The sequence below is a fragment of the Leuciscus leuciscus genome, assembly GCF_965113295.1.
Source record: "Leuciscus leuciscus genome assembly, chromosome: 17".
NCBI classification, from domain to species: domain Eukaryota; kingdom Metazoa; phylum Chordata; class Actinopteri; order Cypriniformes; family Leuciscidae; genus Leuciscus; species Leuciscus leuciscus.
Window position 1 is genome coordinate 11,963,498 of NC_138741.1, and position 22,647 is coordinate 11,986,144.

Sequence of the window (22,647 nt, forward strand, 5' to 3'; positions counted from 1 at the left end):
TTTATCGGTTTTACTCTTTGTACCCCCCTGACTGTAATTGTATAATTCTTAAAATCAATTTAAAAAAAGATAAAAAATAAAGACAATAAAGAATGAATATATTTCTGTATAAAAGGTTATATATAATGGTAGGTACAATGGTTTTTTCACGTGAATTTTCTGTGAAAATCATTCCAAACACTATCGCCATTTCTTCCTGCATATCGTCCGTCATGCTTATTCTGAAGTCTCACGATATTTTGCGAGATTTCCTGTGTTCATAGTCGAGACTCCGGTTGAAAATCTGTTTGTGTGTGGTGTGCTGTCTTTGTCACATCATGGCACACCACACACTATAGGAGCAAAACGCTTAAATCTAGGATTTTTTGTCCTCATGTTTGTGGTCTGTCACATTTTGAAAATCTTATAAGATGTAAAAAATATTTTGGTGTGTACCCAGCAAAGTCCCAGTTGAAACAAACCCCTTGAGTTAAGAAAACCAAAATCTAATTGTTGCAATGTAAAAATAAAATCAATTCAATCATCATAATAAAATAAATTAAAAAACAATCTTTATTATAAAAAAAGATTAAACATATTATGTTTAATAATCGTAAGGGTAAGTGCAACCGGCCCTAGAGGTTTATGAGAACATTTCAGAAAGCTCTATTAATAGATATCCTATCACACATGGCACATGTAAATATGTTTGCTGTTTAAGCCTCAATAATTCTGTGTAATGTAGAGGTAACGGGTGTTCAAATAATCCCAAAATGTACATCCTTTCAATGCCTAAATGTATATTTCACAACATTGTTTACATTTTGTAACTTCTTTGAGAATGTGTAAAAATGTCTTAGTTTTTGACAAATGTATTGCTTTATTATATACAGCTGACTTTCTGAGTTCTTCAGACTTCTTTGCCATGAGATAAACATATCTGCACCATCCATAAAGACTCTTTCTGCCTATCACACACTAACAGGAAGGGTGGAACAGATCAGCAAATGAAACATGGTACTGGTATAAAAGAGGGTTTGAGGGGCATTTTGTTACAAAGTCTCAGAAGAGAGACAAAATTAAGAGACACCTGATGAAATGAAAAGAAAAATAATGTCAAAATGTATGCCTTCCCTTGTTTAAAGGAAGGAAACAGATTTGGGAGAGAAAGAGTGGCTGTGTCCGAAATCGTATATACTCTTTTGAGTAGGTACTTATTTTGAATACGTAATTACTTTGCGACTGAGAAGAATGATGTTCTATATAGTATGAATGTAATCTGGATGTACTACATTCACCATGTTGTCATTATCATGTGACCTACCAGTGTCAGTTACGTCACTTCACCGCCATTCACAACTCCTCTCCGTGGCCTCATGGGATAGTAAAGTGTCCATTGTATGCATACTTCAGCATCTCGCTGGAAGTAGTAGGTCATCCGGGTACTCTTTGACTACTCTATAATGAATGCAGTGAATTTGGACATACTAATATTTTCACATACTCATTTTCACCCGCTATATAGTCGGGAAGCATGCAATTTTAGAAGCAGCCAGTGTTTCCTTGCGTGAGGTCCTTTCACTTGAAATCCAAACACACGCTGAGGTCATCATGCTAATTTCCTCTTTTTCCTTTCTGAGGTCAAAGTTTTGTTTCCTCTTTAGAAGAGGAAAAAACGGACTCTGAGCTAGCATAAATACTGGATCTACTATCTTCTCCAAAATGATATTTTTGTGCTCTTGCTTGAACTGCAAAATCAATTTTGATACTAGGCCAAAAAATGCAGAGCAATGCCGACCATCACAACTCTCCTCGCAGACTTGGAAAGGTATAAAGAAAGATTTATTACACACTAATGGGCTAGTTAAAAACACTTTTTATACACCGAGTGTGATATATGACATTTTAGTTTTGTTTTGCATAGAACATTTTACCACAGGTAAAAGACAATGTCCTTATTGCTATTATCCAATACATACCACTTTTAAATCTCTGACATATTTAATTTGACATACTACAAGAAAACAATATATTACCAGACAATTTAATTAAGACATTAATAAACCCCATTTTGGTTTAGAAGGCCCAGTCTGAGCGTATGCATCCCTGAGAGACCTTTTTACTCAGAGAAAATTAAAAATCTTAAATGTTAGGGAGTGTTACATTAGCTTACGTGACAGTTAAGATCTGAATTTCTCTTGTTCTTGTGAACAAAATATTTGGTTAATGAATAACATCATATGATGTGCATTGTTTGTTCCCTTATAACCTATTTTTGTCTATGTTACAAAGCAGTAATACAAAATTAATTCTGACCCCATAAAGGGATATGGTGATGGAAAAAATATGCAAGAAACATTGCATTTGCTTGCAAAAGATTTACATTCCCCCGAGAAACTCGAACGCAAAGTTTCTCAAGGGAACGCAAAAGCAATTACATAATTTTTCCTCCTATCGCATAGTTTTTTCATTCATCATGTCCCTTTAGGGGCTCCGTAAAAACATGGCTAACTGTGAACTAGCATAAAAAAAGCAAAAGCAGCATCTTTTCTTGATGTTCCACAGTTTGATGAGTATTGCTGTTTATAGAGTGTGTCCTCACATGGTGGTATACTGACCGAGCGCTTTCTTCAGCTTTTCAGCAATCTATCCAATGAGAACAAAGCAGAACGTTACATATATACTATTCTGCATTACATTCATCGTGTTTATGGTGTTCATACAAACTAGAATCCCCGCCTCCACTCACCGTTTCATAGAATTTCACCTGTTCCTCCAGGTAGAATTGCATGAGTCTATTGTAGTCATAGATACGGTTGTTATGGAAGTGATTCATCTCCGCTAAAGACACAGATGGCAAGTCTAAGATTACATGTGTGACTAAGACTACAATTACGGACACAGGTTCACATATAAAGGACCACTGTGACAAAGGGTCTTAGATAGACAACACTTTACTAACGTACCTTGCAATGCATAAGACATGGTGCTGAGATTCTTTTCCATTGTGTGTTTATCTTGTTGGCTAATTTTATTCATTGTCACCAAATGATCAGCCTCTTTCACTTTATCAATGGCAGCCTGAGGGGGAAATGGTTTAAATACTCATTTAAATAAATAATAGTTAAAATAATAACATGAGATAAGTCTGAGAACAGTATTAAAAATACTTCAATTGTGAATTATTTCTACTATTTTCCATTACAAATTATATTCTCAACATAACAAATTTGAAAGAAAAGATGCACTGAAAAACAAATGATAATAAATTAATTATTGAAATATAATTCATTAACGATAAAATAATAAATACTGAAAATATATATTTTGAAATAATTTTTTTGTCTTTTTAAAAAGTGTACTCTCTTGGTAATCCTTAAACTTAGTTTATTTCCTGGTGTAAAAGAAAAACGCTTTTTAAAGCATTATCTTAAACATTTTATGACATCATTGAACACAGATTTATAAATTCAGAAAAGAAAAAAGGCATTTTAGTCATTTTTAATATACGTTTAAATTAAGTTACAACATACAAAATATTAATCATGTAAATGAAAAACCCCACCTAACACAAATAACATAAATAAATTCTAAGAATGTTTTGATATTTCAATTAATTTATGAAAATGGTATTTCCGAATGTTCCCAGACCTTCAAAACATCCAGTTTAAAAAAAAAAAATGTAAATTTTTTTTTAAAAAAATTGGTTATTATAATTTTATCATTTTGCAAACATTATGGGAACGTTACTTATGATGTTCTCTGAACATTCTGAATCAAGTAGTAACATTTCAGATTTTTTTTTTCCATGAATGATGTATAAATAAAAATTTTGTGCTAACATTTTGACCAGCCCAGAAAACTTTGAATGAACTCTCTATTAATGTAACCGGAATAATGTTTGTTCATAACTTAGAGAGAACCTTGCGTTAGCCAAAGTTCTGAGAACGTTCCCTGTTAGCTCCGACTAAATGTATTTAAGCAAAAGGTGAAAGGTTTACCTTGTGAACTCCTATTGTGTCAGGGAAGCAGCCCAGTAGTCCCTTGTATTCGTTATTTGTTTCCAACAGGAAGTGTAGATCTTTTTTTGGCTGATAAACAAATGTTATCATTATTGAATCTGTAAACAATGGCTTAAACTCATGGATAAAACTAAAAACAGAAATCACGGATGTCGTTATCATTGGGTAACCTTGATGGTTACAATTCTATCAAACTGTGGAAATGGCAGCAGAGGATGTGAGGGAACATGCTAATGATGAGTGACCGACACTGGCAGAGGTTCAAGGACTGAAGAGTTTTTTAAGTATTTAGGAAATGAGGAAATGTACTTCTGATACCTGTGCTGCAACCATTTCTGCTATTTCTTCATATGTTTTCCCTGTTGCAGTTAATGCCTCTGTCAGAGTTGATTCCCCTGAAAATAAGGTACAAAAAAAAACATGATTAGGTAATCATTAAGTATTAATATTTGAACTCTGAGCATGATATGAAAGCATTTTAATAAACAAAGCTGTAGTTTCTTACTCTGGTATCCACTGGTGTTGAAAACCGATGACAGGTTCTGAAATGCTTTTCCAATCTGCCGATACTCCTTTTGCAATGCTGTTGGTTTAAAAGCAGAATTTCTTTACTTAGGACAAATCACAAAATAGTAACAGTAATGAAATAATGAACATATCTTTTTTGACAGTATAGTAAATATAGATTTACTGTGGCAATGAGGAAATACGTGAACTCACGGCCTGTACATCTCTTCCAGTGAAGATTCCCAACAGCCAGTAGTTCCTTAACACTGTTGTCCATAGATCTACTAAACTGGCTGTACGTTTCAAACTTCTGCTCCCTAAAAATCACATCAAGACAAGACCATTGTTTATTAAATTAATATATTAAATTATAAGAAATTATTAAATGTGTATAATATATTTGAGGATGGTAAGATTTAATGTCTCTTTATTTTATACAAATATATATATATATATATATATATATATATATATTTGTATAAAATAAAGAGACATTAAATCTTATACTGTATATATATATATATATATATATAAAAAATATTATATTTTAATATATTTTGAAATGTAATTAATAGATGGAAAAGCTGAATTTTCAGTGTCACATGATCCTTCAGAAATCCTTCTAATATGCTGCTCAAAAAACATTTCTTAATGAGAAAAAATTAAGAAAAATCTTTATGAACCCAAAATCTGAATGGTAGTATAGATTTCATATAATAAATATATTCTTTAATAATTATAATTCTTATTCATTTACAGTAATTATAAATCATAATTAATATTATACTTATATAAATAATATTTGGCATTTTTATATAATTCAACATTTTGAATAAAAATTAATTGAATAGATTTTGTGATATAATTAAAGGGGTTAATATTTGATTATTTTTATATAATTCAACATTACAAATTAATTGTATTAATTTTAGGAAAAAAATATTGCCTCACACTTGAGCAGGATCTATCTCTGGGAGTTCTGGATCTATGGTGGAGAAGATTTTCACTCCCACCGTTTCATCTTTCTCTGCTTTCCGCTTCCCTAGTTTCCACTCCTAATAGAAACAACAAATAAAACATGTCTTACAACACTGCGCAACTTACCTATTCACTAGCCAAAGTTAATATATAACACTGTAAAACACTTCTAAAGTATGTGATCTCAATATCAGCAAACACATGGCAATACTCAACAGAAGAGCTCCTTAACTGTTTGTATGCATTATTTGACTATGCATTTATATCAGTATATAAAACTGTACGTCTATTACTTGACAAATATTTAAGCAAATGCACCTTCTCGTCTCTGTAGTTAAGGAAGAGCTGGAAAACTTCACTGTTTGAGATCACCGGATGTCGGCACATGCGGGACATCCAGCCCTGCAGGCGTTCCATGCGAACTTTGATAAATTCCTCTTCAAATCGGCCTAAAGAGGAATGGAAGACAGATGCTAGAGAGTCTACCAGCCAAAAACAAGGCCTGTGCAGGCATGCACACAAGAACGATAACTACATAGATAACTATATTAGCATCCACACCAATCGTCTGCCGCTTTAAATGCTTGAGCTTACTAAAGAAGGATGGGTTGAGATTGCCAGTCAATGTTTTTATCGTTACCGTTATAGTTGTGGTATAGTTTTAGAACTATATCTTTATCATTATAGTTATCGTCCTTGGTGTGAATGGGCCTACAGAAAGTGAACAAAATGGAAGATGGTGCAAGAAGCTGGTCTAAAGTGACCAGAGAGATGTCACCTGTAACTTGTTTGTCAGGCAAACATGGGATGGGTAGAGCACAAGCAAACTTCTCCACTAGCCTTTCATATAACCAGTCGAAGTGTTTGTATCTGTGATTGACAGGTCTGTTAGTAGTCTGAAAAATAAAAAAATAAAAATAATCCTAGACACGTTAGCAAAACAGTTACAGAAAGTCAATATTATTCAAGCAGTCCTGAGAGGAGTTTCAAAGAAACTTACATTAGGTGTGACCTGGTATTCAATGTAACTCTTCAGGCCATACATTTTTGTACCCTTTTTGGGATCAGCCACTACACAATCTAACGGAACTTGTGGATACAGCCATACTGGACCCACCTCACCCGCCTGCAAAACAAACATTAATCAAATAAATATAAACGTGTTAATGTATCCAAACCCAGAGTTGTTTGATTATTCTGTTATCCAGACTAATCACTCTTCAGGCATGGAATCAAATCACATGACAAAGTCAAATAACTTACATAAATGGGCAGTGTGTCATTTCCTTTAGCTATGTGCTTGGTAAGCAGATACAGCTCTGGATTTGGAGTCTTGGAGAACCCTGGAAACCTTTGGGAAAAGATTAGAAGAGCATTATTATAGGTCATTTTATTAATGAAATATTATTATTGTCAGTTATCAAAACTAAAACGTTACTTGTTGAGTGCTATTTTCATTGTAGAGTGACCCCCGCCTCGCTGCATCGTTCCGCCCTCTTCCGTCTGGGAACCTCCATAACCACCTGTTGACTTTCCATCATCGGAATCATCGTCCCATTCCTCATCAAAGGAATAGACAGAACCTACGTGACACAACAAATCATCATCATATACAATAATAGAACAACAGACCGAAAAACGCTTGTTCGAGCTCTTAAAAGCAGGATGGATTCTGATTGGCTGTCTGTGTTTTTATCATTCATCAGCTGGAAAAGATCGTTCTGAAAATGATTCCAACAATTTTGTTTCTCTGTGCCGTTATTGTTACAGTTGTGGTGAATAAAAAGACTGCATAAAAAAGTATGCTAAAGTGAAATTATTTTTCACAACGGTATTCATACTGAACGCATATGGAGGGGCCAGAAAAGGATCTGCTTCCTTGCGCAAATGTAAATATATCACTCTCAGCTTATTTCAGAACAACTATAACAGGCACCAACAAAGAAAACTGTAGTGATTATTATAAAATACCAATGAAGTACCCAGTGGTTTCCATATACAATACTTGGCTACCTCAGCTGCATTAAGAGCTTATTTATGGCTTTAACTATGGCATGTTTAAAAGATATTGATATATTAGAGAAAGTTCAAAGTCCTCATAACAAAGCAGATGGTTTTTCAGACCACATGACGTAGAGCTGTAGACAGTTAAGCAGAAAAATCATTCATGAGCTGTACCCGTTACAGAATGTACATGTGCTCCAAAAAAAAAACTGGTTTGGGGTCAGTAAGAATTTTTTCATTGTTTTTAAAGTCTCTTAAATCTCCAATTCTGCATTTATTTGATCTCAAAATGCATTAATACTGTGCAATATAATTACAGTACAATAACTTTTTTTCTATTTTAATATGTTCTATAATGTGATTTATTCCTGTGATGGCAAAGTTGAATTTTCCGTGGCCATTACTCCAGTCTTCAGTGTCACATGACCCTTCAGAAGTTAAACAGTTGTGCTGCTTAATATATTTTTGGGGGGAAACCGTGAAACTTTTATTTTCAGGATTCTTTAATGAATAGATCATTCAAAAGTATAGAATTTATCCATCCATTCACCATACCGATTACCCTCTGCAGGATCATGGGACAGCTGGAGCCTATAATATAATTTATAAAAAAAAAAAACGTTTTTGTAATTATATAAAACGATGGTCAAAACAAATTTATAAATGGTGTTACAGTCAGTTCTGATCAATGTAATGCTTCCTTGCTGAATAAAAGTATTAATTTCTTAATTACTGACCCCAAACTTTTGAACAATATTGTGGATAGTTATAGACAGATAATCATAAAGATAAAGATAATGTACTGTAAATGTTTTCCTTTTACCATTATTGCCTGCTGGTTCCTGTTCAGTGTAGTTCCAGTTGTCGGCAGTGTTGTTGTTAGAGCATGTCGTGGCAGTCCAAGCCTCATTTCCATTAACCCCCTAAATAAAAGACAACATTAAAGGGGTGGTTGGATTATGATTTCACTTTTCTAACTTTAGTTAGTGTGTAATGTTGCTGTTTGAGCATAAACAACATCTGCCAAGTTACAACGCTCAAAGTTCAAAGCAAAGGGAGATATTTGCTTTTAAAGAAATTGCTTTTTAAAGGTAGGGTAGGTAATCATTTTTCTAAAAAAAAAACATTCCAAATTTGTTTAAACTGTCTTTATATACCAATACATAATTAAAATGTAAGTACTCTGAAAAAGAAAATATAAAAATCGAGTGACTGTAGACCTTTTAATCTGCAATAAACACAGCTCATTATTTCCATTCACTCCACCCCCTCCCTTCTGAGCTCCTTCCAAAGCCACGCCCCCAAAACACATGAACGCGCGACGCCAAACGCTCAGGCTGGAACAAGACGCATTTATTACCTGAGACGAGTGGAGAGGAAGGAGCGCAGTACATACAGTGACATCATGTCAGAATCACATGTAATAAAATACCTAACTTTATCACTATGAATATAAACAAATAAGATTTCTTTTAGTACTCACTATCAAGCTAGCATATCGATAATGGTAAAGTTTCATTCGGTAACGAGCTATATTTATAAGGCAAAACTAAAAACAGGTTGCATTGATACACGTTTTTCCATTACCATCAGTTACACTGTGATGAAGATGAATTTCGTGTAAGATTCATAACATATACGGTGTTTTGCATGTAAGAGTTTCCATGATGAAAACATTGTTGACTCTAATGAAGACTAACGTACACTCCGAGTCCGGAGAAAAGTACCGCATCGTCGGTTCGAGGACAGGTCCGGGGTTGAGGGCGAAGCAGAGGAGGTCGTTCAAGAGTGCGGGCAGGGTCCGAGGAAGTAGTTTTTGCCTTGTTTGCCTTCGCTGACTGCATATGCAGGTGCTTTGAGCTGAATATTTCCGGGAACGGTGACATGTGATGAGTGCACGCAGGGCAGCGCGCGCAGTGGGGCTCGGGGCGGGCACGAGACATGAAGGCATCTGATTGGTTCTTTACATTCGCACCGAATGGCAGTGATTGGTCAGAGTTTTTAGTGTCCTGCAGCTGCTACAGAGGTCTGATTTTTTTCATTCCTTTTTCTAAACACATAATAATGTATTGACTACTATCAGGATGGAAGGACCATTTCACCCAGTATAAAAAAAAGTGTTTCTGAACAGGTTACCTACCCTACCTTTAAGGACTACAACAAACGGCTGGTAAGGACTACACGACATTCCTCCCGGCTTAGTGACATCACTAAACCTAAAATTTACATAAACCCCGTCCCCGGAACACGATTTATAGATTATCAAGACAGAATATGCTAATCAATGACTAGAAGATAACTACACAAGCTGCATAAATTCAGAAACGTTGTCTACATGTTGTCACTTCTTCTTGAATCTCTCCATCTTTCTGACTCCGGTTTGAACATAAAAGGTTAACGTTTTTGAAATTTTCAGTGCATGTCTGTGTGAGTGCAAGCTGTTGAAGCTCCGCCCTCTGTGTCGGGAGCAGCAGCTCATTTGCATTTAAAGGGACAGACACAAAAACGGTGCATTTTTGCTCACCTTTAAAAATGCTATATAACTTTAACATGCTATATAAAATATTTGTGGGGTATTTTGAGCTAAAACTTCACATACTGTACACACGCTGGGGACATCAGAGATTTATTTAACATCTTGTGAAAAGGGCATTATACCACCCCTTTAAATCATTATTTTAAACAAATCTAAATCCATGCTGACCCTCAAGACATTTGATTTGGCATTTTGTAGGTAGTGAAGATGCCTAAAGCTTAAAGTGGATTCTCTCAGCTCCTTCCCACAATCCCCGTCCAATACCTGTGCTTGAATTATTCCTCAGTTGACCCATCTGAATATAAGGTATCTGCTCAAATTACGAATACACACATTTTTACTAGGAACCCTTTTTAGGCTCCATCAACCTCACAACTAGATTTAGATTACAGCGATTCACTCTTCCTGGGTTGGCCATGTAACATCTGAAGCGCATCAAAAATGCAGCTGGCTCATATTCAAATTCACACATAATATTTGCTTGTGAATCACCATTCACTCCGTAACACCGTGTCTGACATATAACATACAAAACAGGCTGGCCCTGTCCCCTAAAACCAATCTTAAACATAAAGGTCCTTTATTGGTATTGATGGTTTCATGAAAAACTTTTAACATTCAAGGAACCTTTCCATTGCACAAATAGTAGAAAAGTCGGATTATTCAAATATTCTTTACACTCAGAAACACAAAGGTTCTTTGCAGAACTATACATGATTTGAATATGTACACACTCAGTATAAGCACATGCTATAGACCTTATGCGCCAGAGAAACAAGGGCGCCGCCATCTTTAGAATATTGTCTTTTAAACTTCAGTTTTTGCGGTCGCCCTGTATATTTCTATGGCATTGCTGTCCAGGAGTAATTAGCTTTTGAAGTGGATTTACTTAATGTAAAGTTAACGAAAGTTATCATGAGGACTGTGATGTTTAAAGCAGATGACTTGACAAATGTCAGTCGACCGGGAAGATTTTAAAACGAGCCGTTCATTAATAAACACGCAGAATCGCTGTGAAAATACAGACCGGAAGTCAAAAGACAACGAGCGCAGCGCTGAAAAGGGGCGGGGCTACATAAGGTCTATAGAACAAATATTAATAAAAAACATATTTGAATTACCAGTGTAAAACAACGTTAATGAGAATCTAACTGCCATTTTAGAGATTTTACAAACCATGAATCACACAAATGAAAACTTCTTGGACAAATGGCTCATGGTCACAGATGAACTGAATATAAGGTATAAAAATATAGTTCTCTCAAATCTATCCACTAAAAAAAGGCCTGGATGCGCTTTAAGAACTAAAAGGCTAAAGGCTCTTGAGTTTGTCACAGTCCATTAGTCTAAGATTTAATGGCCAATTCCATCAATAGACCTGACCTTGATCCTGCTAAAGACTAACATCCAGCTAAGAAAAACCATTTTTCGTGCTTCCTGGCCTCACCAATTAAGAGCATCTATACCATTTTCCCTGAGCACAACATTACTGATGTGTTTATTGTTATTAGAACTTTGGTGTTGTGGATCGCTCTAAAGTCATCGAAGGCTGATGGAAACATTAAGTCGTTAGATATGTCTTTTCTCCACTTGTACCATTTGCTCAATTTTCATGTAAGGGTGCTTGTACTCAAGATAAACTTGACAAGCTTCATCCCATGGAGATAAATTCAGTATATGGACATCCAATGTGTAAAATCTACCGCCAGAGCCCCTTGTATATTCATAGTAAATTGAATTTCATCACAAACTGTTCACCCTTAAATTTTGTTTGCTGATCAGTTACTGAAGAACCACACACACACACACACACACACACACACACACACACACACACACACACACACACACACACACACACACACACACACACACACACACACACACACACACACACAAACACACTGTCTCTCTATATATAAAAGTAAATATTTTTTGGAGCACATGGGAATGGGATTTATGTGGCAACAATTTTTTTTTAAACAATTTTCTAATACTTGCCCGTAACAATGCAAGTCATCCATAATTAAATCATTTTTATATTATTCACTTAAATTTAGATTTTGTAAAAAAAAATATATATATATACATATATTCATATATTCATACATTTACATTTGTCTGCAAGACTCAAATAAAGCATTTAAGGATAAACCTTTAAATCAAAAGGTTAGTAAGATCATAAGGGACTTAAATTTGGTTAAACATGACCAAATTTTAACTTATAGTGTATAATTCACTGGTGAAAAGTCAAAATTTTCTGCCAAAATTTTCTACAGATGGTGAACCTGGTCTAAGATTAATGCTGAGATAGATTTCACTTTTATGTATCTGCAGACTGCCAGGCATTTAAACACTGTTACATGCACACTGGCGCTGTGCACAACACAAAGTGAGGACATCTGACAACCTAATTAGACAAAGAGAGACGAGGAAAGACGGGTCCTATAATGAGGCCCATTTACTCTCATTCTCCTGCTTCCACAGGAAATGGATTTCAACTGCAGACGACACATAGGGCCTTTGTGCATGTTATGCTCACCAGAACTCTCATTAAATGACTGTGGATTTCTAGTAAAAGGTGGCTGAGAAAATGAGGAAGAAAAACTTTGATTTGAATAGTGGGTTTTGTTGGTTGTGGCTACTTATTTTTAGTGAGCACTGCTTTACATTTCATTTGAGGAACTGTAATACAACATGCAGATACTGTTCCTCATATTATAGCATTTTAAGCTAGAATTTCATATAGTGCATGCTCACCACAAAATGGTTTAGTTGATGTGGTACCTGAGTGTTTGCTGAGCTGTTGTTGTAACCTTGGCTGTGAGCACCAATGTTCTGTGTCGCTGATGCTTGTGTGGATCCAGGGTTGACCTGCAAACATTATAATATACTCATGAATATATTCATAAAAAAGTAGCCTGATATGTAAAAAAGGTAAATATGAAAAATATATAATAAGTATATTTCTGTCATATCCAGTCCATGCCTTTTGCTTATGCATACATACTGTAACTCAAAAATTTCCAGTCAAATTACATTAAATTTGAGGCACACTGACTGTGTATCTACAGGAAGGCCAAACTAGCACCCTGCTCATTGATGTGGTCTAGACAGCAGAAACAAGTTTTCAGAGTTTTCAGTTGTAACTCTTGAGTACTAAAAATGATGTCACGCACTTTTCTCATTTCATCTATTGCTCTGTATAAGAAGAAAAAAAAGCTCATGATTAGGATTTTTTTTTTTTTTTTTTTTTTTTACCTCAATATAGTCCACTGGCACAAGGCCTACATTTCCTCTGGAATTCCGAGCCTCTACCCAGCCACCGCCTACATTCTACAAAAAAGAAAAAATATAAATGCATATGAAATACAGATTTTTTTTTTGTACTGATGCCAGCTTTAAAAACGGCAGTTTATCTATCTATCTATCTATCTATCTATCTATCTATCTATCTATCTATCTATCTATCTATCTATCTATCTATCTATCTATCTATCTATATATATGATATGATATGATATGATATGTATCATGTGTTGGGGAGTAACTAGTTACATGTAATGGAGTTATGTAATTTAATTACAAAATAAATGCAACTGTAATCCATTATAGTTACTGAGAAAAAAAGTGTAATTAAATTACAGTTACTTAAACATATATATTAATGTTTAAGTATACGTTAACACACACACACACACACACATATACATATATATATATATATATATATATATATATATATATATATATATATATATATATATATATATACACACACACACACACACATATATATATACATATACATATATATACATACATATACATATATATGTATATGTATATGAAAAAATGTGAATCTTGAAACATTAGTGCTGATCCTCACCTGGTTAGTGATCGTGAGTATTTCACCTTCTTGAACACTCAGCTCATTGTTGCCAGTCTCCGCGGTGAAGTCATATAATACCTGAGCCTGAACACAAAGCCCACAGCAAACATATGGGTAACACAGAACAGCAACGGCATTAATATTTCAGCGTGGCACGAATAAAACTTTCACTTCTGTATTTTGATACTGAAAAACATTCCTAAGACTAATAAACTTCAGTTTAATCCTCTATGTAGGCTAAATGTGTAATGTTACATCAAATTATAAAGACAAATATTCAACAAAACTCTACAGCGTCAACTCCAAGAATCATATAAACATGTCCATTTTTGATAATGCATCTACACGGTTCCCAAATGAGAATATTATGATGAAACACATTTGTTCACAGCAATGTCACCTTATCTTCCAAATCTTAATATATGCTGGAAGATTTAATACCCTTATTTCTTAATATGAAGGCTCATCCACATGACCAGTCACCACACAACACAGCCAACATGTAAACCAAAACATTAAAACCGGTTTTCTGGTTTTCACCTCTAACCAAGTTCATCTTTCATATTTAGTGTGCCAAGTGTTTATCCATACCAAAAGGACGTGTTCACTTGAATAATAATGCTGACAAATCATTGTACACTGAATGACATGTTCCCTTAGTTCTGTTCCTGCCAGGATGCACCATGTTCCTGTTCACAGCAATAAGGTGGACACCGGCGACACAAAAGGACTGTGCCATAATGATCTAGTGAGCTGCCTACCTAGATAGCATTTTGGGGTGGGTTTCAAGTCAGCTAACCGTTTGTGTACATTTGACTCAGAACCTGCATATATTTCCACAAATGCTATTTAAGCAACTCATTAGGTTTGAGAGACAGACAATTTTACCTATTACGTTTCTTTTCAAATTTTTTTTTTCAAGTTAGGTTTGAAGTGATGAATTCCCCAAGAGATTGTTCAAACCTAATAATATACATGCACACAATTAAAACAATTATTTAAAAAAATGTTATAATGCACATACAAATTTTTATTTGCTCTGATTTGTTTTAATATATTTAACCAATTTAACGAATTTATTCATTAAATCTAATCAATCTGTATGGTTAACATCAAATCATGCTTTTTTCAAAATGTTTGATTATTTTGTGTGTTTCAACATTACATGTTTGAAACCAAACAAAATTAATTTGTTACAGTATTGCCAATTTATTTCATAATAAAACACTATCAAATTGTTTGCAAGATATACTTTCAAAGTATATTTTCAAAGTGCGTGTGTGTGTGTGTGTGTGTGTGTGTGTGTGTGCGTGTACAACTATCTTTGTGAGGACCAGTTTGAGTTTTAGACCATTGGAGTGAGGACAAAGAGAGTAAAGTGAGGACATTTTGGCCGGTCCTCACTTTCTGAGACCCCTTTAAAGACCTGTTTGAGGGTCAAGAAAGACTTGGTTTTAGGAATAAGGTTATAATTAGGTTAAGGGTAGGTTTAGGGTAAGGGATCGGGTTAGGCAATGAATGTCCTCATAAAGATAGATGTACAAGAGTGAGTGAGTGAGTGTGTGAGTGTGTGTGTGTGTGTGAGTGTGTGTGAGTGTGTGTGTGTGTGTGTGAGTGTGTGTGTGTGTGTGTGTGTGTGTGTGTGTGTGTGTGTGTGTGTGTGTGTGTGTGTGTGTGTGTGTGTGTGTGTGTGTGTGTGTGTGTGTGTGTGTGTGTGTGTGGAATAGACTGGAAGCAAAGGGAAACAATCAATGACTTTGTGTACAAGAAATGCTAAAGAGGTGGGCATGAGCCCCATTGAAAGGATGGAGACTGATGAATCAAATAAAGTCATAGCCATATTTTTATACAATGTGATAAACACAGACTAAATTACCCTAACTCACCCCAGTCTGAAAAGGTCAACTACAGTATCAATTCAGTCATACTGGAAAACCATTTTGTAAAGAAAACCAAAAGTCTGAAGGCTACATTGCAAAAAAAGATTTTTCTAAGTTGTAAATAAAACAATTGATTATTTGAGTATGTGAGTAAGTAAATCATACACCGATTTGTTTTCTGTGTGTACAGCACAGTAGTAAACAATAAATGCCATTGCTCAATGCACTAGAACAAGCACTTACTTGTTTCAAAAGGCTTACAGTATCATTTATAGTCCCTGTACATGTCACAATAATCTTGTGTTTTGACTGTATGGAAACATACAACCCTGATGAAAGCAGAAGAGCAGGTTTTGAATGAAATGCTAGCTGTGTGATCAGTTTGGAATGTTGTATTGAGAGTTTTGAAATATATCACGTACTTGTGAAAATAGTTACAAAGCTATTAAAACTTCTTCTTTTTTTCTCCCCTAATATTTCACTATGTTGAAAACTTGAAAAGAAAAGAAAAACACCTTCAGCAATTCCTGTACATCATGACGTAATTAACTTAGCACGTGTTCCATGACATCCCAGTGTTATATGCTCCAAATAAAAAGTTCCAAAAAGGCACACTCTATTGCTTTTGAGATTTATATTCTAGTTTCATGTGTTCTACTCCCGATACAGCGCATAAATCCAAGTCATTTAACCTAAATTCTTTCTAAAAAAAACTTTACAAAAAAACTTAAATTAGCTAAACTACTGGCTAGCTTTCGCCTCTGATGTCCTCTGAATAATTTTACATTTTGTAACAACTAAATGAGCAAATGTGTGTATTTATTCCCAATAATAACACATTGGCTGATGCATCATCATCCTGCACATACTAAACATGTTACAATTTAAAAGTAACATATGGTTTTTAAGGGGGGGCATCCTCCCCCCACCAGAAAACGATTCATTGAAAAGATCCGGCTCAATAGAACAATTCATTCACGAATAGGGCATCTGTTTTAGCAACAGACACAGTGCAGTAACGTTACAGTTCATACAAGTCTCAAGACCAGCGAAATGACCACAGGTTTTTCTTGCTAACTAATAAACCCATTTCGGTAGAATTCGTCAAATAAAACTCTTTAGGTTATATTGAAAATTTTTCGAGTGGTATTTAGTGTAAAACGCAGTGTATATAATAAACTACACCGATGACCTACAACAAGCTACGATGCAACATGAATTATTCCTCGTTGTAGTCCATATGAGACAAATACATAATGCGCCACATTCATTTCATTAGTAGTGTTCATCCCAGTGTTATGCCAGAACTTACCTTCACTGCCATCGTGGTATCAATAATTTAATCACCATTAACATGCGATATGAGCTCACAAAATAAACAAAACGTAGTAAAAACAAACCTTTCTGTCCCTAAATGTAGCGAAAAATACGCGTTTGTTTTTGTGTAGGCTAATGCAGCAGTGGCCGCTCTCGATTAGCAAAACATAGCTCGATAAAATCCAGTTATCTGACCCATATAACGAGATATGGGCGTTGAAAATGTAGAAGTTTCGTCCTCTTTCCCTAACTCAGACCCGGAAAACTTTGGCACATTGGCCTCAAAATGTATGACTTATTGAGCTGTCAGAGCAGCTCTTCCTCCAACTCACACACCGCCCAGAAAAAGCTCAAGTAAACAACAGAGACATTATGTAATGAAACATAAGATTTCAGCATTTATTCAAATTTTGTAAAAAGTACCAGGCATTTTAGTTATTATTATTATTATTTAAGCTTTTTATGCAAAAGGTTTAATTTGAAATCCTTGTTTTGTAGTAATGAAACAGTGTTTGTGACCGTGCTTGAGGTGTGTCAGAGCCCAGAGCAGGTTTGCTGAAGGAACGGCTTCTCCAGAAACAGGACTTCACTGCCACTGTCACTAACATGCAGGTAAAAAAAGGAATGGCGGTGAGAAAAAATAGAAAATAAGCAAGGAATTGCACCAAATATGTGTACACCCATGTTGAGGTAAGATTGCCATCTACTGGTCTTAAAAGGTAAGTCATCCAATGCTCTATTTATCACTAGCCTATTCCATTGAGTTCCTTTTAGATTTTTGGACTGTTAACCATATACACACACACACACACACATATGCTTATTAATATATTTGTTTGAGTACAGTCAATGTTTGGAATCATTATGTCATTTAGGCTCTATTTTGAAGTAAACTATTGCCCCTATGAAGAAATAATGTAAGAAATTGATATTTTTTTTTACAGCCAAAATGCTCTAGGCCTAATCTTCTTCATTGCACGGTTGCTCTTAAAACATACCATGATTTCATCATTGATGTTGTGTGGATTTGTTGTTTTTTATGCTGGTTGATTGAGTCTGTACATTAGGACAACACCTGGCATGCAAAGGCATGTCTAAAAGAAACAGAATTTTATTGAATAATTTCAGACGATACTGTGTTTATCATACTTTTTGATGAAGCCGTCACCTAATTTCAGCTTGAATTTTTTTGTGCTAGTTAAGTTCAGTTTGACCATAAAAAGTAAAACAAAACAACAAAAATTAGACAAAGCTATTTATTTTTGACCATTTTTAAAACAAAATTGAACTTTGAAAAGGCTTTCGAACTTTAGAAGTGTATTCAGTGCTAGAAAAACATTGTATGTCTGTCTGTCTGTCTCTTTATCCCCATCCATCCATCCATCCATGTAAAGTTGAGAGCAGTGTGTGAGCACATTTGAAAGACTTGAAGTAGGTGAATGTGTGTGCATGTAAGCTCATGACACCAATGATTTACTGGAATACAGTCCCACCTGAGTAGAACTCCCTCAGTTGCCTAGGGAGATTCCCAGTTTGGTGAAGGTTATGTGGTCATTTTCAAGGCTTTGTGTGTGTGTGTGTGTGTGTGTGTGTGTGTGTGTGTGTGTGTGTGTGTGTGTGTGTGTGTGTGTGTGTGTGTGTGTGTGTGTGTGTGTGTGTGTGTGTGTGTGTGTGTGTGTGTGTGTGTGTGTGTGTGTGTGTGTGTGTGTGTGTGTGTGGGAGTGGGAGACAGAGAGGTTGGGTGGGTTGGGGGTCAGGATGCCAGCAGCTGCTCAGTACTGATTGTGTTCCACTTTTGTTCACTGTCCTCCACATCAGCCTGAGGAGAGACAGAAGGGAGAACACCCAAACAGAGATGCTCTCTCTCTCTTGTGTGGGAATACTGATGAGTGAGGGGAGATGAGAGTCAATGAGAGATAGATGCAGGTGCTGGAAGATCTTCCAGGACGTCTGGGTTGCTGCTAATTTAATACACCCTTTACATTCTCTGATCTTTATTTGTTCCTCTCTGGGTTAATGTGCATAACTTTGCCTAAAAGAAAAAAAGATGATGAAATATCACTCACATTGGCAACTATATTTAACTGTATCGCTTGGTATTTTTTGACTTCTACACAAAGAATGTACTTGCTTCCAACAAATTTAAGGCTTATCAAATTAACAACAGAGTTTGTTTTTATTTTCTATCAATTATGGCTTCACTCTTGGTTGATGCATTTTTAAAAAATAATATAGATTATATCCACTTTCACAGACAAAACTGACTGAACACATAATGATTACATACTGCTTCAAATGTGCATAACATTTTTTGAAATTATCTGCTTTCATCTTTATACCAATAATATACAGTAAGAAGCCAAACTTGTGTGCAGACAGATTCATTAAGGAACGCAAAGGAACACAAATTTCAGCTTTTTGTCTTTTTGTTATAGTGCCTACATAAGTATGATCATAAAATATAAAATATATATATAGAATGATAATGATAAAAAAGTAAAATACCTAGTATATATATATATATATATATATATATATATAGGTATTTTACTTTATATATATATATACATAAATATATATATATATATATATATATATATATATATATATATATATATATATATATATATATATATATACATACAGTATGTATATATAGGTTTTATTGGTATTTTACTTTTTTATCATTATCATTTAGATATATATATTATATATTATTTATATATTTTATTATTATTTAGATTATATATAATATTATTTATATATTTTATTATTATTTAGATTATATATATATATATATATATATATATATATATATATATATATATAGCTCTGTCATGGTTGTAGCGTTGTTTCCGTTGCACCAAACAATTTTGTAAAAAAGTCAAGCTAAAATCATAACGTTTTTTCAAAGATAGTGTACTTATTTATAAAGGAGACAAGTGACAGTGAAGAACTTAAAAATATGAGCATGTGCAAAATAATTTAAATGTGATGTGTGAGGAAAATAAAGAGAAATCTAATTATACAAAAAGTGTGAAAATATTATTAGTTGTATCTATAAGCGTACAAAAAAGGTATACAGTAGTTTATGAAAATAGCCTTAGCAAGACAAATTAGTTTTATTCCATAAATGTTCAAATTGTCATTTCTATTACACAATACATCATTGAGATGTGGTGGAAATTACACTGTGGTGGGAATTTTCATGATATTTAAAAAGAGAGAGAGAGAGAGGAAAAACAGAATTATCCTGATTCATGTCAATAAACTAGTGAGAGAGTGAAAAATTAGTTTAAATATAGTTTATTTCCCTAAAGTTCACTCAAAGCTACATTATATGTTAAATAATACAGAATGTTTGTTGTAATGTAATTTTACACTCAGCGAGTGAAAACGAACCTCAGGTGAAATGAAAATGCATTTACAAGCATAGAACAGTAGAGGTCTCTATAACACAGTCTTTTCAGTCTCTGTGGCTGTAAGCACGAGTTGCATGTACTATGTATTATTTATGAGGTGTTAATAGCTTACAAAAACAGATGAAGTATGCACTTTAATTTGATTTAATGAACTGCTTCTAGTTTTTAATGTGTCGGTAACTATCTGCATATTGTTGATTAATAAAACATTGAGTGTGTCGCTTAACCTCTGTTATCACAATAAATTATCCCAAATAAAGGGTGGACAGTCAGTTTATTAAAGTGTTCTTCAGCTAAAATGGTTTTCTATATATTTATATATAACCTGAATGAATTGACTCAGAAACGTTGCTCTTTGATTATTTGCCCCTGCTCCTTTAGGGGTTTTGTATCCTGAAAGGGCTAAGAATAAATCAAGATCTGCACCTGCAAATTACCCCAGCCGTATTAATTATCAATGCTCTCGTGTTGCCAAAGAAAATTCTGTGTTCAGAGGTCATGAATTACTTGGTGAATGGAGTGTGCCAAAAAGTTCATTGTGCTCAGTTTCAGAGCACTTGTGTCAATGGGATATGTTTGAGAGCATCACAGGTGTATACTCTTCTTTTAGCGTTGAAAAGGCTAATGCACATCAAATAAATCAACACTCATTTAGATTAGAAAAGATTTTCATTAAATGGTTAATGGATGCAGTTTGCTGGTGCAAAATAGTAGCCTAATGAGGCTGTGGTTTGGGTCCTTTTCTATTTATTGATCAGTCTAAACATTGCATGTCCAGATAAACACTATATTACACTATTCATTCTTTATTCATAGGCCTACTTGAATATGTTGCTTACAAACTAAACTCTGACAGACTTTAGTAAAAGATAGTGTGTCTATACGCAACAAACTTCCATATTATGAGAGGGGGTTCAGCAGAAAGTACCTGGCACTAAGACAGGTGTGGTGACAAATCAGGTCCTCCTCGAAAATCGGGTTTCTTTTAGGACCCCAAGCGGATCATTGGCTCAAATTACTTTTACTCTCTTTAGCGCCTGATTACAATTCCTACAACATCATGTTATGATGGGAAAATGCTGTTTGAACAATGTTATAATGACCATTAATGTCTGTATTAGCTAGCTTATGTACTAGCATAGCATGCAGATACATGAATTAGCCTGATAGCTTATACACACATTTGCACTTACCCATGTATTCACAATCATCTTTAATGTAACTACATGTTAAATTAAGTGTTAAATGTCCAAATATTTCTACTAATAACCGGAAGTTTCGAGGCGCATCGCTTCCGGTTCAGGTCTTTAGGCCTATGTGCTTTGTTAAATATAGAGCAGTTTTATTCAAGATCCCTTCAAATGTCCATCGCATATGCAGATTGATATTTAAATGTGTGTTTTATTTTTCTCACTAACTTTTAGATGCAGTGCAGTGAGACCTGTTTTCCTGTTTGTTCATGTGACGTTCAGCATAAAGCCTATTAAAACAGACCAGATTTGACACATTATATAGAGTTGCCTTTTGCTCTTTTTAGTTTGTTAGCAAGGTAAACCAGACATAAGAAAATAAATAAACAATTGTGTCCCACTCTCTATTACCCTTTAACTTACAGGTACATTCAGAATTTTAGTAATCAAATATCACCCAGCTGTAAGTTTAAGTGGTTCTCATTTCGTGGAAATGCCGTAAAAGTCCCACAATTACAAAAAAAATTCTACTTGCAGAAAAAAAGCTCTTCAACCCACGTCATGTTTTAAAAGCAAAGTTTTCATATCGATCAGAAATCTCAATAAACAAACCCCTCCCTTCTTCCATTGAATTCCCTCACAGCTTTTGAATACTGCTGTAATGATGTAGACTAATTATGGTTTCATTTACTTTAGTATTTTGCTTCGTGCGAGATGTTTATTGTGCAGGAACGTAGTTCAGAACATTGATCAGCAATCCTGGTGACTGATCAATACGTTCAGAATAATGCTGGCGCAAATGTAAACTTATACACATATTATTCACAGCCAGTCATACAGAAACCCTTGCAACTGACAAATGAGACAATATATTTGTATTCATTTTTAAAGTTTTGTTTTGAGGACAATAACATTTCCCG

The 22,647-nt window shown here is 34.6% G+C and overlaps 1 protein-coding gene across 1 annotated transcript; it reads right to left on the bottom strand.

Moving 5' to 3' along the window:
- Positions 1-1,803: 1,803 nt before the first annotated feature.
- Positions 1,804-17,369, bottom strand: snx9a (sorting nexin 9a). Its single transcript, XM_082144183.1, has 18 exons — positions 17,111-17,369; positions 13,916-14,002; positions 13,288-13,362; positions 12,814-12,900; positions 8,314-8,413; positions 6,925-7,069; positions 6,750-6,837; positions 6,487-6,612; positions 6,265-6,382; positions 5,805-5,935; positions 5,460-5,563; positions 4,722-4,825; positions 4,507-4,584; positions 4,320-4,396; positions 3,981-4,070; positions 2,946-3,060; positions 2,729-2,820; positions 1,804-2,625 (listed from the first exon to the last, which is right to left on the bottom strand). Exons 1-18 carry the CDS (start codon positions 17,120-17,122, stop codon positions 2,578-2,580), a joined length of 1,677 nt encoding a protein of 558 aa, XP_082000309.1. The 5' UTR covers positions 17,123-17,369; the 3' UTR covers positions 1,804-2,577.
- Positions 17,370-22,647: the final 5,278 nt, after the last annotated feature.

What these genes read in the sequence shown, in the direction of transcription:
- snx9a (XM_082144183.1), bottom strand. An exon ending in AATACCAGGTCACACCTAAT is followed by an intron (nt 6,383 to 6,486) that starts GTAAGTTTCTTT and finishes TTTATTTTTCAG; the next exon opens with ACTACTAACAGACCTGTCAA. An exon ending in CAGAAATGGTTGCAGCACAG is followed by an intron (nt 4,071 to 4,319) that starts GTATCAGAAGTA and finishes TTTGTTTATCAG; the next exon opens with CCAAAAAAAGATCTACACTT.